Here is a 19,503-nt window from a genome sequence, read left to right on the forward strand (position 1 = left end):
GTGCGCAGGGAGGGATTTAGATGCAACTTGGCATTGTGCAAAGTTCAAAGAATAACGGTTTTCGTCAACACCCACTGGACGAACAGAGCAGCGGGGAGCACGGAAGGCTCACTGCACGTTTTGCAGGAGCTTCCAATCCCATTTTCGTGCCTGCATTCCCCGAGCAATCGCCCTTCCTAGGGGGCGGGAGAGGAGGCGAGTCCAGAGAAGGGGAGCGACGGCAGTTTTAGAGGGAAAGTTAGGAAATAGGAAAAACTGGTGGATTTCTGGGTCCGAGACTGGGTCCGTTCCGGGTTTGAAAAATTAGAGAACGAAATACCTGTTGTCACATTTCTCCTCCTTCCTCCAAGCCCCCCAGGATGAGAAATTGACCACTGACCGGGCGTTAGTGGTGGTGGCGGCGGTACCGAGAGAGAGAGAACCTCTCCTTGGTCCAACGGCTGCAGCCCAGGAAACCTAGGAATCCGCAGCTGACGCCCTCTAGAAAAGGACCCACCACGGCTGGCTAAGAAAAGGAAACCCACGTGATGGCGGGGGGTGGGGACGGGAAGCCTGGCGACCCCGGAGCCCGCTCGGCCAGGGGCGGGTCCCGGGGCCCCGCAGCTTCGAAGAATTGCCGGTGGGGGTTGGGGGGCTGGTACTGGGTTCCGGGCGCGCGGGGAACCCGGGACGAGGACTCGCTCTGCGCGCTCTGCGCGCGAGGGACGGAGCGCAGGGACCCGCTCCGCGCGCTCCGCCCAGGGTCGTGGCGGGGGCGCGCAGTCTTCTAGCGCCTGGAGTGGAGAGCAGGAGCCCGACACCGCCCGGGTGCGGACCACCGCCCCGCCCCACTCGGCACCGCCTCCCGCAACCAGGGGAGGGGCCGGGGCGGAGCGAGTCGGCCTGCGTTGGGGCGGAGCGGGCGCCGGCGCGGGCGCGGGCAGATCGAGGCGCGGGACTGGTGGCGAAGGTCCGCGGCGGGCTCGGCGGCGTTGACCCTCTCCGCCCCGGCCGGACACCTCCGCAGACCAATTTCGCGGCGGCGGGAGGCGCGGAGGCCGGAGGGAGAGAGTCCCCGCGCATTAGCGGCGCTGCTGTTTCCCTTCGGAGGGAGGTCCGGCACCCGGCTCTCCGGACCCGCCTGGCGTCTTCGCCTCCGGCGGGCCGGCCACTCGACTGCGGCGTCCGGGGCATGGCTTCGGCGGGCAGCGGCATGGAGGAGGTGCGCGTGTCGGTGCTAACCCCGCTGAAGCTGGTCGGGCTGGTGTGCATCTTCCTGGCGCTGTGTCTGGACCTGGGGGCCGTACTGAGCCCGGCCTGGGTCACTGCCGATCACCAGTACTACCTGTCCCTGTGGGAGTCCTGCCGGAAACCCGCCAGCTTGGACATCTGGCACTGCGAGTCCACGCTCAGCAGCGGTGAGGGCCTGGCGCGCCGCGATCCCTTCCTCCCGCCCCGGACCGCCCGGCGCCCCGCGCCCCACTGCCACGACCCACACCGTCTCTCCCCCACACCTTCTGTGTCCCCTACCCTTGTCCGCCCTGCTGCTTCCTGGCCCTTCGCGGATCCTCGGGACCCAGCCGCTTCCCTGATGTCCACCCCTCCCCTCCCCTCCTCTCGGTCCTAGTGGCCAAACAAACCCAATGCGACGTCCCGCGCCCTCTCCCCTCCTCCCGCGGTCATTCCTCCGGCTCTGGAGTAACCTGTAAGCTCTTTGGGGTAATTGTTATCGTTTAAGGCGAGAACCATGTGGCTGTGTTAAAAATGCAAGGGCGTCCTCACCCCCTTTAAAAAAAGAGAAAGCACAAACGCCCCAACTCCACCGGGATGCCCCGGGCTCTCTCTTGGTCTTCGGCGCGCTCTGCGCCCTTCTCTCTCCGCGGGAATGCGCCGGAGTTTACCTCTTACTGCCCGAGTTCCTGCCGCTTCTGCTCCACTTTACCTGACTTTTCCCCAGTGAGTTTAGGTCGGGACTTTATTTCCTGACATTTTCGAGGGATGTGGAGAGTTGCGAGAGAGACAGGCTTAATTTCCCTTCCTTTTTTGGTGACACTGCCCTTGGCTGTGAGTTGCCCTTCCTTCCCTCCCGGTCCAAGTACCCCCTCTCTCCTGCAGACCTTCCTTTCTTTTCTCTTCTTGAACTACTCACAGAAGCCTGGAACTTCGTACCTTTTTCAGCCAGCACTGAAAGCTGCAAATGGATAGGATGGAGGGTGGGTGGAGAAGATGGTCACTGGGGCCGCCAGCCCCATGGGGGCTTTACTGCTTTACTCTCTCCTTGATCCCCAGTTGCCTTCCCCAGCGCCCCAGTTTCGCACTTAGTAGAAATCTGCCAACTTCCGATTTCTTGCTACAACCCCTTTTCCTTGCTAATCGTGAGTCTTTAGCTGGTGTCAGTACAGAGAAAGGGGAAGGAAGAGAGAGGACCTGCCCGTGATTTTACGCACTTACGCGCACCCCCCGAGAAGCTCATTAAATTCTTTCGTGCCAGTTTAATGTCTTTGGAACTATTTATAAAGCTTTACTGGAAACGTTCCCAGTTCCAAGAAAGTTGAAATAGCACAACATTCACGAGAATCTGATTGACTTTTGTCTTTGGTCTCTTGTTATACGAGAGATTAGTTCACTTGGTTAAGTTTCTTCCATAAATTTGATTTTCTGTTTACAAAAGGCTTTTTCTTTGATATTTCCTCAAAATTTCCATTGAAGGGTTTCGGCTTTGTTGTTTAATTCACTGTGGAGGGGACTGGTTGGCAGCAGGAGGTCAACATTTAGGCCTTTTAATTCTTTCAGGGTTGGTTGTTTACAACTAAAGATGAAATAAATCGGTAAAATGCCTTTCTTCAGTAACCAGGGGATCCAAATAAACTTTGGAGAAAATATCTTTTCTTTCCCCTCTTCAATAGAAATGGAAATTTATGTAGGAATGCCTGCTTTAGTGTGTCTCCTTAGCAACGTGAATCTTTTGCCCCTTTCCCACTGTCTCGTGAAATAATAGCCCCTGATTGTATAAAGACTTTTCAGCTAGGTTAGAGAAACCAGCTTCAACTCCCATTTTCTTTTCAGGCCAGGATCTTTTTCTCTTGGCCAGGAATGTGGGGTATGGGGAGAAGCCAGCTTCGTTTGTTGAGCGGTATGCAGTGCTGGCTAATCTCTCCTTAATTGCCTCCATACCCATTTATCTTGGCTTTTTTCCCCCCTCTCCAGGCCAGGAAGTAGGGAGACCGGAGCTTAAGGCAAAAGTAGTGATTCTAGGACTAGGCAAGGTAAAAAGCAGAGGCAGGTAGTTCCTGATGTTTTCCCTCGACCCGGTATTGTTCTTCCCTCTTGCTGAAACTCATACCCCAGCATTGACTTCTATTTGGGTTCCTGAAAACCAGCTTTAGTTTTATTTTGCTTCCAAAATAGTTTTCATCCTAGAAAAAAGTATACTTCGTCAGCCGATTGGGGCGCGGTGGGGAGTAGAGATGGTATTTTTGAGGCTATCTGGAACAAGTTGTTGGCTTTCTTTATGCAGTAGCAGTTTATTTTTGCTTCCCCAAGGTGGGGGGGGGGGGGAGGAAACAATATGGGAAATTGCTCATGCTCCCCACTTTACAAAATCAGTTTTCTTCCAATGCTCTGTGCACTTGAAGCCTCTATCCGCCAGTGTTTTGAAACGAAGGGGGAAGCTCGAATGGCAAAGGAGCAGTGCTTTTCTTGCGTGTTCCAACGGGCCAGCAGCTTTTCTCAGTCTGTTTGCTGCTTGGAGTAGCAGAAAGCAGGGAGAAATGTGAAGAGGTCCACTTCATTGTCTCTCTAAAATGAATTACCTCGGCAGGAACCAGCAAGGACAGTTTTACGGAAGGCCCTTCACCAGGATCTTCAGGGCATAATTAAAAACCTTTGTCTTAATTAGAATTAAAACTGCCGTGAAGAGGCCAGCTTGTATTTACAGAAGGGAGATTTCAGGAATGTTTCTGCTGCCTGCAATCTGTCCTACTTAGGCCCAATTCCTACAGAAACTTTCCCCTCCATTATTTTTAAAGCTGCATTTTAATTTTGGTACCAGATATGCATCGTTTGCTGCTTATAGCCTGCTTTATGGTTCTGAGCCAAAGCAGAACCATGCCTTTTGTGTCCTGGTCTATTGAAGGTTGCGTCAGCACTTCTAGTAGGAACCAGTAATCCGGGTGTCAATCAGCCCTAATGCTTTTCTCCAGTGTCCCAATTCAGTGTATGGAGGACAGTCCAGGCATTTCTCTTAAGATTGAAGTTTTCCAAAAATTACAAATGAGAAAATGGCTAATTGACTATCATTTGTGGTGGAAACAAGCAAACAAACAGAAATAATAGAGTATGCTTGTCAGGAAGTTTAGAATCTGGAGTACTCACATGGCTGCTGGCCATAGAATTTCTTTCTAAGGATAGTTTTCCCCACTGCTGATTTGGGCTTTTAATAAATCCTTTTAATTCATGTTTAGTCTTATTTTTAAAACGATAGTTATGTTTTAGACTTTTGCTTAGTCACATTTAGTTGTGATAACTTTTTAAAGGAATATAGTTACTAGGGTTTCACAGCCATAGCAATTACAGGAGAATCCTACATGCAGATAGGACTGCTCGAGTGTACACAGAGTGCTGCTGCTCTGAACTTGACTTCAAACATGCTGTATAACCTCTAAGGTGATTGTGCGTTTCTTCTTTAAGATTCATAAATATGTAGCTATTTTATATTAAGCACATTGTTGGGTTTTTTTGATGTTTGTGTGATTTACTGACTAAGCAAAAAGCAAGGACCTGCAGATGGCCAAATGAACACATTTTACCGGGAATCATTTTGGGATATAGCAAGTGCATGTATCCATTTTTCCATCCACAAAATACTTGATCAAATAGTTAGTGGCATTTCAAGGAATATTGTTAACATCATTCCTGCACTGTCCTAAAAATAGCTGCATTTGTAACATGAGTCACTGGAGTTTTGAAATGGCAGTGCACTGTAGGCTAATAACATGTGAATATTATTTTTCAGTTGACAAGAGATTCTTTTAAGAGTGCTTTATATGTAGTTCACTTTTTAAAATGGTAATATTAAAATGCACTTTAAAAATATATATATCTTTATTGATTTCAGAGAGAGGAAGGGAGAGAGAGAGAGAGAAACGTCAATGATGAGAGAGTCATTGATCGGCTGCCTCCTGCACGACCCCCACTGGGGACCAAGCCCACAACCCGGGCACGTGTCCTGACCAGGAATCGAACCCCGATCTCCTGGATGCTCAACCCCTGTGCCACACCCAGCTGGGCTAAAAATGCACTTTAAAAGGCATTATAAGAAACTGTCTTGGCTGGTAGCTTAAGGTAAACCAAAGTTTAACACCTGCAAATCTTAGAAAATCTGAGATACACTGATTCTGAGTTCAGAGAGTTATCGTCTGTGCATATTTTAAATCCATACCTTAATTGGAAAACAGCATTTTATTTGGGAAAGCTCACAGTGTAGTTTACTCCAGGGAAGGTTCAGCTTGCTGCTTAAAATGAGTTGATATTGATGCATGTTCACAAATAGCTCAGCAAACCTGGAGGTCACAACAGTTGTACCCTCTTCTGGTTTCCTGCAAAAGAACATAAGTAGAACAAATGCTGTTTTGTTTTTTTTAACCCTCACTCAAGGAGTGAGGATATTTTTTCCATTAATTTTTAGACAGTGGAAGGGAGGGAGGGGGAGAGAGAGAGAAACATTAATGAGAGAGAGACACATCGAATGGTTGCCTCCCACACGCAGGCAGGGATCGAACCTGCAACCCAGGTACATGCCCTTGACCGGGAATCGAACCCGCAACCCTCTGGTGTGCACGCTCTAACCACTGAGACACTGCCTAAATGCTGGGTTTTTTTAACCTACACAGCTCACATGGGCGGAAACATTATACAAAGAGTAGCACTTAGCACCAAAACTTTCTCAAGCAATAAACCAGAGAAAACCAAGTATAACTTATGTCAAGATCTTCCTGATTTTCTTTTAACATCTCCTTAGATTTGGGGAGTGTTGGGGCAGTGTGGTGATTGCGGGGAGGGGGGAGGGCATAGAGTGGATAAATGGTGATAAAAAAATAAAATAAATTTTAAAAAAACACATGATTTTTAAGTTTCTGAAATTGACTTTTACAAAGGACATTTTAATTTATGGGCAGATATAATTTAATTCCTCTTTTGCTCACATTTATAGAATGATTGTAATCTCTAGGGAGCCATTTAGATCAATCTTTGTCAGCTAAGGGATTTGATGGGTATGTGAGAAACCTGGCCTTTCATAAAACATTTCAAAACAAACAAAAACATATCTTAAGCAGTAGGTTTTGCCTGCTGTCAGGGGTACACTTTAGGAATTTCTTTCAAGTTTCTGTTTAATAGTAAGACCACTCTGAGACCATAATACACGTCCAGTGCTACTAGATATATCAGTGAAAAGGATTATCAGTGCTTTAAAATAAGTCCCTGGAATACATTACCTAAATACCACAGTAAACTTCTATATGAACTATGCCAAATTATAGCATAATCTTGTAGGAGGGTCAAGTAGTCTTGTAAGAATACATGCGGCTTTGGATTCAAAATGCCCTGAAATTGGCCACTTACCAATCATGTGATTTCATACAACTTAATGTCTTCAAATGGTTTGTTATGAAGATTAAAGATACAAAAGTACTTGCTCACTAAGATTATATTTCTTCCTTATTATATATTCAGAAAAACAAACCCAAAGGGAGTTTTTTCAGTAATTAAGGACTTTTTCCACCTTAAGTGGCAAATTTTCTTTGCATTAAACAATGAAGTCCATTGTTAGTTTCAAATTTAGATTTTGATATGCATTACCTGGCATTTAACAGTGCTCCTGGTAGATACATGGTCACAAATAAAAGCTGCCTTTTATTCAGTACTCTTACATGCTGGACATCTCAAGTATTCCCAAGGTCACAGTAAACTTGCAAAGTAGCGGATGTTATACCTATATATTTTTGAAGAAACCAGGGATTTTTGTAAGTTTACGAAGTTCTCAATCAGTGGTAGAGACAGGATTTATCCAAGAGTGTTCCAATTACTAATGCTGGGAAACAAACCACCCCAAAAGTTAGTGGCGTAAAATAATAATTATTTTATTGTGCTCATGACTTCTGTGAGTCAATAATTCAGATAAGTCATAATGAGGATGACTTGTCTCTGCTCCAGGATGTCTGGGGCCATAGCTGAGGGGAGCTTGAATGTCTGGGCACTGGAACATCTGGAACTACAGGATCCTCTTCCAAATGGTTTCATTTCATTTCACACTTTGGTGGGAATGGCTGGGGGGCTGGACTAAGTGGGGACTGACCTTTCCACCACGGTGGTCTAGGGGTAGTTGGACTTCTTACAGGATGAGTGTGTTTGTCCAGACCCAGGGTCCTAAGAGAAACAGACTCTATCTGAACTAGCCTAGAACATCACAGAGGGGCCATATGGCCAGCCCAGATTCCAGGGGAGGACAGTTGGACTCCACCTCTTGATGCATCAACAACAGTGTCACATTATAGAAGAGCATGCAGGATAGGAGATGCTTTTGGCCCATGTTTACAGCATTTATTTTGACACTGGAGTCTAGCTGCAAATCTGCATTCTTTATTGCCTCTGAAGAACAAAGACAGCTAACCACATAGCTACTTTCCTTAAGAACTCTGAATAGATTATATAAATAATTTTTGGCTGGGGCAAAAGCTACCCTCAACCAACAGATGGCTTTAATTAGTCACTTGTCGGTGGTTACTTTGGATTGAGAATCAAATGAACACAAGAACCTAACCTGTCCACAAATAGAGAACTTTTTCCTCTCTGTATAACCTTAGGTCATCTTCAATTAACAATCTCAAATGACTGAGGCTCAAACTGATTAAGAATCTGAACAGTAATCTGTCACTTGGTGTTGCATGATGAAATTTTGCTATTTTTTAAGTTTTGTGAGTCTGATGGGATGCTTTGTACACAAATACTAAAATCTTAAAATTCCAGACAGGAGCCAAGTCCTATAGCTCTAGAAAGGTATTGGAGTTGCAGAGTTGTTTTTTTGTTTGCTTTTAAAAAAACACCACATAATTCTTCGCCTGATAATTGCCCATATATTGAATTGCAGAATCATAGCACATTTGGAGTAGGAAAGATTTTAAAAAGAATCCTGCCCAATCAAATGTATTGCATGGATTAAGAAAAATGGGGCAAGGCACAATGTTAAAGACTCAATAGGGAGATTGTAATTAGCTGTAGTATTTTTGCAAGGTGGATTTTCAAAATTTCCTGTAATATTTCTGATAACTATATCTCTTGGTGTTTGAAGGATTGTTGAATACTGTCATGTGTGGAATTTTTTATGAAGAGCTTAAGGACTACTTGTGAAATAGATGTCTACTTTTTTTTTTTTTTTAAATCCTCACCCCAGGATATGTTTATTGATTTCAGAGAGAAAGGGAGAGAGAAACATCAATGTGAGAGAGTAACACCTATCGGTTGTCTCCCATATGTTCCCTGACTGGGGATCGAACCTGCAACCTTTTTGGTGCTAGGGAGGACTCTCCAACCAACCAAGCCACCCAGCCAGGGCAATGTCCACCTTTTTTAAAGATTATCATCCAAAATTTGATTTCACACAGAATTTAGAGTCTTCAAATACTCATATGTTGATAAGTTAGTTAAGTTTTAGATGTTTATTATCATCAAATTTACATTGTTACCATGACTGGTCCTTAAGAGTCAACAAAGACATTTCTTTAGGTTTCTCCATGATACTTTAAAACAGCTGCTTAATTTTAAGTTGAAAAATAAATCTAAAAGTATATGGAAGCCAGCCATGTAAGGTTCTTAAATAGATTAAATGGATATAAATTTTACTAGGTCAACTTATTACTGCATTCTGGCTTTATTATTAAAAAATACATTTATTTGTCAAAGGAGACTGATTTTTTTAAGCAGAATTTCATCCTCACATGTCAAAGTCACTAACATTTAAGTCTTTAGCAGTCTTGTCAAAGTATTGGATCATCTCCCTTGAAAATTAGACAGGGACACCTTTCCTTATGCTTTTTTGCTTCTATATTTGTGTAGGATTTTGATATGCTAGTAGATCATCAGTTTTGTATCCTACTCTAATCTTGCCTTTGGCACCAAAGACTCCCATTTAAAAACAAAACAAAACATCCCACAAAAATGTGGCACCATGGTTCCCAAAGAACACGGTCAAAAATATCCAGGAGATCGTTTTTGTCTCTACCAGCTTATTAACTTACGAGGTTTAAAAATGATCTTTTAATGAGCCATGTTGCAAGCTAATGTCACAAACACCGGTTCTGTCTTTTCAAAACTATATGTATAGTAGGCAAAAAGATGCTAATAAATAGAAGCTGGGACTTCTGAGTCACATGTTCTCTGTGCATAAAAAGGAACAACCACAAAAGAACTCAAATTTCTATCAGAGGGGGTCTTATTGCTGTCATGGTTTAAGGTCCCTAAACCAAACGTTCAGCAAAATGCTGCCATAGTGCTTTGTGAATGCAACCTGGAGTCTATTCCTAGCACCATTAGGTGACTTAAAGAGAGAGAGAAATAACCTCCTTTCTTTCCTATCTTCTCACAGGTATCCAAGGAGTTAACTCCACTGAAACACATTCATTGATTTCATAGCAGGGAGTAGGCATTATCCTGGTGCAAAGTCAGCTGTCAGTCAATATGCCAGGCACTGTGTGCCCCTAGGTGGTCAGAGTAAGGTGATGGGTGAAATAGTTTCTTTTAAATAAATTAATGAAATAATATAAATGTACAGAGTTCTGTAAAGGGGGACATTTTGAGCTTGACTTCTGCAGGAGGATAGAAGGGATCTCATTTAAAGAAACTTGCTAACAGAGAGCCGGTGGGGGCAGTGGCTTGCCAATCTTATCCCTTCATACTTATTTTATTTACTAAGGGGGTGTTTTAATACCAACTGTGGGTGTCTGGCTGGCTGTCTTCCATCTTGTCATCTCTGGTTATTGTGAGCTACCATAAATCCATCACAAAAGCTTTTGAGTTGCTTAGAGGAAGGTCACCCCTCCTAGCCCTGGCGTGGGTTTTCATCTTCCTGCTTTTGAAAATAGCCAAGTTTTCCAAATTGTAACCTCCTTAGGTTTTTTTCCAAAGAATGGAGAAGAACAATGTTCAGTGTAACAGACTCAACACAACTAACTTTATAGAAATACTATGATTAGAAATTACTGTTGAGGAATACCTGTACCCATTAGATAATATTAGTTATCACCGAATGCTGATGAAAGCTTTCTGATATAGTACATGGGAAGAAACAGCAGTCATTAGCAGTGATGGCATCTTTCCTTTTGTCTAAATACTGAAACTCGCTTTAATAGCCAGGCTTTTTGCAAAGCACTGTATACAGTGGCTTTCTTTCGGGTAAAAACTCCATATGTTATGGTATTTAGATGATAAATTACATTTCTATCAAATTTTCTAAGATAGAATTCAGTGACCCAGCTAAAATGTCACTGTATTTGTTCTAACGTCAATACAAGGCAAGTCAAAAGGCTCAGACAAAGTTGTCGTGGATTGAAAATTACTAACCTGTTGTACTTTTGGGCAACCAGAATTTTCCAAAATTTTGGCAAAATCGATCGGCCCTTTGGTCATTAGAGTTTGTTGCATTGCTGATTTTGGATGGTTACTGGGGTCACGTATGTGCTTAAAATCAGGCTGGGACTGTACTTTTAAACACATTTTTTAAATCCATAAATGGGATAAAGAGTAGGACTCTAAATTCTACTGTTTCCAGTTTGATTAACTGTGCAGCACACGGCAAATAGTGTCTATATTATAGGTCATTTTATAAAAGGCAGCGTTGTTTGCCTTAAATATTTGTGCGCACATGAAGAATGTTTTGATACTAGTTGTTTGAAAAAGAGATAGTGATTTTAATTATTGAAATTACAATCCAGATTTTTTAATTTTTTTTTGCTGCCTTTGTTTGTGTCTCCGTCTCGTGGAAGAGTGGAAAATTAATGCAACACTGATGGATTTAGGTCAAAATGCAACGTAGCCAAGAAAACAAAGTGTAAACTCCCTTAGTAATGGCTTTGGTGTCCCACTGCATTTGCCACATGCAGACTAACTTTTAAAAATTAACTATGTAGTTTGATACCTCCAGAAATATTTCGGGGTGCCTTTTGCACAAAATAACAGCACCTTTTTGGTTCATTCTCCATATATGAGCATATGGCCTTACTCTCCAAACTCAGAAGTATGTAGTATTAACCTCAAAATAAATTCTTACATTACATTTGATGAAAACAATTCAATGCCATAATTTCTGACAATGTGAGCTAGCTGGGGAAAAAACACGGTCTTCAGTGAGGAGATGGATATCTCAGAGAACATGGGTTTGAAATGTTAATCTGTAACTGAGCTTTTTTTTTCCTTAAACAAATATAACCATCCCAATACTTCCAATTTCTGATGACAGAATGGAATTAGCAATACTGAATTTGCTTTCTGAGTTCTTACCAATATAACTAAAATAAATGTTTTGCTAAAAAATGTGGCCTACATGTGAATAAAGGTATTTAGAAGAACTGGAATGTTTGCTGGGGTTGAGCGAAATGATCTAGTTCATGTGGATAAATTAGGGAGAGCTTGTGGGTGGCCTCTAAGGTGGTGTCAAGATGATAGGTTGAATAGTGAATGAGTTTGATTGCAGTCCTCGATGTCATTTTGGGTCATATCATTTTCTTTTGGAGAATTCAGAAGTGAAAACATAAGTGCCTGTCTGTCAGATTTGAATGTGATTATAAAAGGTATTAAAAATCAACCCTGGCCAGGTGGCTCAGTTGGTTGGACAGCCGTCCCATAAACCAAAAGGTGGCGTTTGTGAGGCAACTGATAGATGTTTCTCTCTCTGTGCAAAAATCAATAAAAACATATCCCTGGGTGAAGATTTAAAAAATTTATTCAAAATCAATATTTTAATTTGTGATATAGAAAAGTGAGAATCCTGCCTTAAAACAGAATACATTTAGGGAAGTACTACCCCACCTAAACTGGGAGTTAAATTTTAAGGTTAAAAATCTGTTTCTTCATTGCTTTTTAATTATATCTAATTGGCCAGAAGTGGCAATTGTGTGCTAGGAATTTACATGCAATAGAATTAATCTTAGCTTATAAACAGCACCTACAGATAAATGAATTAGGCAGTGTTTGACAAGTTAAAGGTTTTGAAATGAGACGGATGGAGGAAAAGCTTTAGGTACTGATGTGGTACATTGACCTTGGCTCAAAAGTGTGGGAAATGTGTCATCATTAAGATTTTGCCCTTCCTGAAAATCGGAAGTCAATTTTTACCATGAATTCCCTAAGGGAATGGGAATTCTCTGGTTTGGCAGTTATAATGTAGCCCATATAATTTTCGTAATGCAGTGGCAATTTCAGAACTGTGTCATGTTAGACTGTAAAATAAGTGGCACAATTCTGCAGAATACTAAGCATTTACAGACATTGAAAACTCCGGTCAGAGCCAGCTAATAAAAATACCTTGAAAAAGGATTTGAATTTAGTTCCTGTGTTGTATAATCATTTTGGACTTGATTTTATGGTAGGGTGTGGAGGGCTGCAAATCTAAATTTCCCCCTTTTCCCCTCTTAGTTCTTCTGACTGGCCTAAGAATTAAATTGAAAATAACCAAATTTATTGCCTTTTTACTTAGGGGGGTTCCAGAAGAATATGGGGCCCTAGGACAAATGGCCGGTTGAGGTTTATATGCCATTCTGGAGCTAAGGAGAAAGGACAGTAGTGGTTGGACTTCAAAGGGGAGAAGGCAGTTCACATGGAGATGCAAAGCAAATGTTTGGTAAACAAATATTTGCTGGATCATCTTTAACAATGGGACAGAGGTAGGATTTGATCTACAACGGGCCTTGCTAGGCCTACACACTGGTTCATATTAAAGTACAGTTATCTGTGATGCTAGCTCGCTTCCTGGGGCAGCTCCTCTAACTAAATTCTTTTAGGCAGTCAGGCGGAAGGTCAGAGTTTCTTCCTGAGTCTTTTGTTTCTTAAAAATAACCAGCTTAAAATAATCAATATCCTCACAAAGGTGTATTTTGTGCTGGCAAACTCTCCTCCTCCTTATGACATGAGGACTGCCCGATTTTTGTTCTGTAACTACAGGGCAAAGTATAACATTATATATATAAATATATAAATATTCATTCCTGTTATTTTTTTCCCCTTTTTTTTCTGGAGAAGTACACACTTATCTTGAGTCTCGGCTTCTGTAGGTGCAGTTCCAGTGCGTCACTGTGTCAATTTTGCCAAAACACTCTTAAGTGGAACCTGACATATACTATGACCCCCTCTTTTCTGGTTTGATTTCTGGATCTAAAACATTCCCCTCAGCCCATTTGAGCCCTCACCGGTTTATGGATGAAGGATATACATTACTTCCTCAAAACTAATGATTACTTGTTCTCTCAGGTCTTAGAAACCAAACTCAGATTTCAAATCGGCTGGCCTGACATTGAACAATGACCAGCTTTAATTGTGCAGAGCCATGCAATTTGTAAAACACCACCATAGCTATTGATGTTCTGCAGAGCTGGTTTCTGGTCACTGCTCCACTTCACTATGAGTATATCATTTATAGAAATGTGTAAAATTAATGCAGAGTAATAAATCTCTAAGGACTTTTAACACTTTATCTGACTAAATACTGTGAGGGCTATAAAATTAGGGAACTAAGATTGATACAGAAATTCACCAATTATGAGAACTTAAAATAGATGATTTTTTTTAAAGAAATGGGGCTGAAAATTAAGAATTTTATGACATTTTAATTTGTTTTGCCAACACTGAATATGAGATAGCAAGGATTCCTGGCATGCAAACCTTCTAATGTAAAAACCATTAGTGTAGAGACAAGTTTTCTGATCTTTATTATATTACTGCAAATTGCCCATCCTATAGTATATTACAAAATATTTTATATTTATTTCAAATCTATATTTGGTAGATAAGTGAATATCTGTGTAAACATAAAGCGTAGCCTATTATTTTAATGGCCATTAGTAGGTATCTATAAAAGTATTTTTCATTTTGTTAATTCCCCATATTCTAATTTTGTTCAGTAAGAGGGAGATGGTATCAGGTCAATCTACATAGTCCCTGACTTCAGCTCACCCATAAGGCAGGCCCTAATATTTCGATGGATTCTAGATGTTTGCTGAAAGAGACACAACACCAGGAGCATGTTCACAGCTCCAAAATGCATAGTTGCTGAACCTTGAAAAGTGCCCCGGGCTTCTTTGACGGCAGCGGCCACATCGACCCGCGCTCTCAGCTCCCTGATCGAAGCTCATCCGTTCAGCGAGTTAAAGCTTTGGTCCTGGGCAGCCTGCCCGAGTGAATCCTTCCAAACGGATATAATGACAGCAATCCCCGAACTTGGCACCGTCCGCTAGAGATAAAGCCTCAGTACTTCAGTTTGGGCCCCAGCCTCTGGCCATGACAATGGCAAACATGGCCCAATTCTAGTCTCTCTTGGAAAATAAAACGACTTTTCTGTGTGAGCAGGTATCTCTGCAGTTGTGGACCAAAGCGAAGGGTGGCAGCCTCGCACGGTGGTGGTGCTGGTGACGTGCCTTTTTGACTTGATGTCCAGGGTGACTTTCTCATTGGCCACAACCCTCAGTAGTTAAAAGAAATATAGGACATTTAGAAGAAAATCAGACCTCGGTGTATTCATTTATTTTTTAGAACTATTTCCTGTCCTCTAAGAGGTTCCCTTCCTAATTAGGTTCTGGACCCTTTTAATAACTGTTATTCCCCTGGTAGCTTCTGTTGCATTTTATGTGCTGTTCCATATGGAATAAAGTAGTAGTATCTTAAGGAAATTCAGCATCATGTGAGATTAGGATTTTTTTACAGTTTTCTCTTGTTCAATTGGATAACCATCACTTTGTGCTCCTGTATTAATCATTTGTCAGATCGACTTCATTGTGAATTTATTATCGTCTGAGAGATCTACACCTAGAAAAAAGTTCACTTAAAATGGTACAGAAAGTCTAGACCAGGCGTCAGCAAACTACATTAGGGGGATCAAAACCAGTCCGCCATCTGTTTTTGTATATAAAGTTTTATTGGGACATTGCTTTGCGCATTTGTTTGTGTGTTGTCTGTGGCTGTTTTCACGCTGTGTGGCATAGCTGAGTAGTTGCAACAGAGATCATGACTCACAGAAACGAAAGTATTCACTCTCTGGCCTTATAGGGAAAGTTTGCCAGTTTTTTCCTGTCTTAGTCTATCTTTACAAAATGCCAATATATGTGGTTTAGCTATTCTTTGAGGATATTTAAAGGAGAGAAAGTGATCGAAATTAATTCCTGGTTTATTTTCGGTTGAAAGTGGAAATAGTCACATTTATAGCATTTTATGCAGATTGGGCCATGTAAACAGGCTTATCAGAAAAAAGCATTATATTGTACTTTTGAGATATTTTTAAATGAGTAAATATTTAGTTGTATCATGATTTAATAAAATAGGTACCTTACAATTCTTATTTATTTAAAATCATTTCTAGGAAGTTGCTGAAAGTCATCATTTTATAAAAGTAATAGTACAACTAGAAAGTATTCAGCATGGGTTCTCTTAAACAAAGTCTCCAGAACTGAATGGATGGATAGATTTTTATTTTCTTTGTACCCCAAACACTTTGATATAATGAAAATTAGATTTATTATTCAGAAATTTCAACTTACGAGTTTTCAGAAGGATTTCTGTTATGTTGAAGTGCAGTATAATTGTGCTATGTACATAAACTTTTTTGAGGAAATTTAGAGACCTCCAAATATAAAGATTCTTTTGTTGCTGTTTTTTTAATTCAAAGCTACATGCTATTATGGAGTAAAAAGCCATAGTATGGATATGCTTTTAAACTGTAGTTGAAAGCCAGATATACTTTTGAAATTATATGGCTTTGTTACAAATAGAAAGCATGAAGAAATGTTCTCCACTTTCTTGTGATTCATCTTTACGTATTAAGAAGTCTGGATTTGTTCTGTTTTCCCCTTGTTTGTTTGTTTGTTTGTTTCCTGAATACAGTGCAAGTTCCAGGTTAATGCCAGTTATTATCCAGAATTTATTAGATGTACAAGAGGGCCCTTGAGGCAGGGATATTCAAGTCTAAATAAAAGAAGAAAATATTGGGTATTGTAGGTTCCTCCACTCATCTCTTAGACTCCAGTGGCAAAGAGCGCACGTTGGAAAGTTTCTGGAGAGAGAATTGCAGCCTGCAGCATGCAAATCTCATGAGTTCTTGACTTTGGATAGACCACATTGCATTTTAATCATGGACTAAAGTCCATTTTCATTTCCTGCATGTACATTAAAGTGAGAGCCAGAAGAGGCAGCCTGGGACTTCCAAATAACCCCTGCTGAAGAATGTTCTCCCTACTATCATTTTCTGTGATGCTTCCTAATAAGCTGGCCAGTGCTTTCATGTATTCACTTTGCTTGTTCTTGGAGAACATTTTGCTCTTATGGGATGGAAAGTGGGCCAGTTTTCTGTCATACTGTTTGTACATCTTTATTTTATAAGAAATGACAAATGCATTTCAGTGAGGTTTATGTTTCACTCAGGGCGTGGGAGACTCTTAAAGTGTCCGCCTACAGGGGCCTGCACATAGTAAGTGGTCAACCTGTGCTTACCGTCTCCTTGCATAAATGGGGAAAGGGGCTGATCAGCCATTTGGAGGTGATTTTGGCTCCCTGGGGACACCTAGTTTCAGAAACCATCCCTGTGGCCATAAATACAACAGTAAGGTTACACTAAAATGAAAGAAGGGGGGGAAAACAGCAAATCCCCCTGATGCTAATTTGCTGGGGGGGGGGCATTGTAATGAAGGGGAGGGGGGAAGCAAATAAAAACTTGGTGGGTTTTTTTGTGTGTTTTTGCTTTTGTTTCCTGTGTGTATGTGTGTGCACACGCACATGCAGAGAAAGAAAGGCTTTCCAAGAAAGAACAGCAATTAAAAAAAAAAAAAAGGCCTGCTTGCTGCCACAAGCAGCAACATGGATGAATATTAAGAACATAAAAGCCAGGCATATAAAATAGTTCAAACCATTTCCATACAGTTTAAGGAAAGGAAAAATGTTCCATGTGATATATGGTAGCTGACCATCAGTAGCCTGTGAGGAGGTGATGATTAGCTGAGGAGGGGCCTGAGGGAACCTTCTGGGCGATGGAAATATTCTATATCTTAATCTGGATGGCATTTACTTGGGTGTATACTATATATTAAAATTCATCAAGTTCTCTCCTCTGTACTTGAGATTTGTGAGCTTTATGTAGCTTAATAGAAACTTTAATAATAATAATAATGAAAGTAGGTCATGGAGGGGGCACCAAATTTAGCATGAATGCTTAAAATAGCATCCTTGGAAGAAAAGCGTGGCAAACCTCTGGTCTAAAAACTGCTGAGCTGAACATAGGAAACTTTTCTGAATAAGGACATTTATAGTAATTCTTGTTGCAAAACATTCCAAATCCCGAAGGATGCTTAGCATGCAGTAAATTCACATCCATTTAGCGCAGCAAGGTGAAGGCTGCCGAGCATAGTTCTCTTGATTCCTTGAGGACTGACTGCTTAAAAGCAATGTCTTTCTTTTTTCTTTCTAGATTGGCAGATTGCTACTCTGGCTTTACTCTTGGGTGGCGCTGCCATCATTCTCATTGCATTCCTGGTGGGTTTGATTTCTATCTGCGTGGGATCTCGAAGGCGCTTTTACAGACCTGTTGCTGTGATGCTTTTTGCAGCAGGTAAATATATTCTTTTCCAACCGGTATTAAAGTTGCGTGAACCTTTCTGCTATCTTCTCATGCAGAAGCAGCATGCATTTGCTGCATTGCATACAAATGGAGAGACATTGGTTGTATTTTAAGATAAATTGGCTGAAGGTTTATCATGTGATCAGTTTTCAGTGTGTTAAGCATTTCACAGAGCGCAGTGGCAATTTCTAAACTTCTAAAAGGTGAATAAATAATAGTTCCTGACGGGGCTGTCGCCTTAGGAATTACAGCAGATGTATTTACCAATAAATAGTCTTTCTTCACATCTAGTCCCCCCCCACCACTCCTTTTACTACCCCCTTGGGGATCTTAAGGCAACATAATTTTTTCTGACATGAAACTAAAAGAAAATTCCAATATATATACATACCCTTAAAGGTATAAATCTATGTGGACATAAACATGGTTATACTGAAAAATCATAATGTATCACTTGCACCACGAGACATTTGAATTGTATGAGGTTAATGGCATACTCATCAATTTAACAACCATCATTTTATGAAGCATTCTGTGATTAAAATATCAACCAAGGTAAAATGGAGTTTTACAAAAAGTCAGGGAGCTATTTAAAAAGGGAGTTTATAAGACTAAAAGCCCAGTACATTGTTTCGTGTGTTTCAATTTTCATTTATAAGAATAGCCTTGAATATATTGTTCTTTTTGACTCAAACTGCGATATTCTTGTGGTTCCTTCAGTTTACCCTGTCAGTCATACCTGATTTAAAGACTGCAAAATAAGCCCCTGTAACTGTCAATAATGAAGACACTGACAGAACCATCTAGACTGTTAGGTGGATTTTTTTAAAGATGGGAATAGATGAAATTTCTCAGGATTTGAAGGGTAGTTGAGCTAAAAATATAAAATCAAGTGTTCTGCTGCCCCCTGCTGTTCATGTTCAGTGTCTATCTTCCTATAACAATGACTGATCAGAAGGTAGGTGTTAACAAAAATGGAGTTCTTCAAGGGCTGAAAGAACTGGGACGTATGTATAATTCAAATCTCTTAAGTGACTTGCCCAGGATAGCATATTAGTTACACTGGTGGATCTAGTGGTTCATCACTACTCTCTCACTCATTCATTCAGCTGTTTATTGGGTACTTATTCCAGACTTCTAATAACATAGAAAACACCATTACAGAAAATATTTTGAAATCTTAGATAGTGACCGTAGCATCAATATTTTTTTGATCTTGTGTAATAAAAGGCCTTTATTGTGAATCACATCATACAACATGAAGATTCTCCTAAAGATTCCGTCAGTAGTCTCTAGTTTATTTCTTGGCTCATGGATTTACCATGGCTCTTTTTCTGTTTTTTGAATGAAATAACTTAGATCTTTTAATTGTAGTATAATTTTGTCTTTGCAGCCAGGATTTATTAACATAGTGATTAATCAGTTGTAATAGAGTTTCTTGATACATTGTTCTGAAATGATATACCATTCTTTAAAACCAGAATTATGTTTTAAATAATTTTTAGAATACTCAGATATTTCTGATTTTAGGATGGTATAGAGATATTGTAGACATTCTCTTATAAATATCTAATATTGTGCTCTCCCGTTACTATCCCATTTAGCCTTTAACTTACCACATAATGGCATATGCATTTATAATTTATAAAGAAAGGTGTTGT

The 19,503-nt window shown here is 41.0% G+C and overlaps 1 protein-coding gene across 1 annotated transcript in view; it reads left to right on the forward strand.

Moving 5' to 3' along the window:
* Positions 1 to 765: 765 nt before the first annotated feature.
* The window catches only part of TMEM47 (transmembrane protein 47), a 30,558-nt gene continuing 11,820 nt past the window's right edge, over positions 766 to 19,503 (forward strand). Inside the window, exons 1-2 of the mRNA XM_081126617.1 lie at positions 766 to 1,397; positions 17,693 to 17,833. Of these exons, the coding sequence (XP_080982743.1) occupies positions 1,172 to 1,397; positions 17,693 to 17,833 (367 nt within the window). The 5' untranslated portion in view covers positions 766 to 1,171. The remainder of the gene's footprint in view (positions 1,398 to 17,692; positions 17,834 to 19,503) is intronic.

Source organism: Miniopterus schreibersii (genome assembly GCF_964146895.1).
Source record: "Miniopterus schreibersii genome assembly, chromosome: X".
In the NCBI taxonomy this organism is placed as follows: Eukaryota; Metazoa; Chordata; class Mammalia; order Chiroptera; family Miniopteridae; genus Miniopterus; species Miniopterus schreibersii.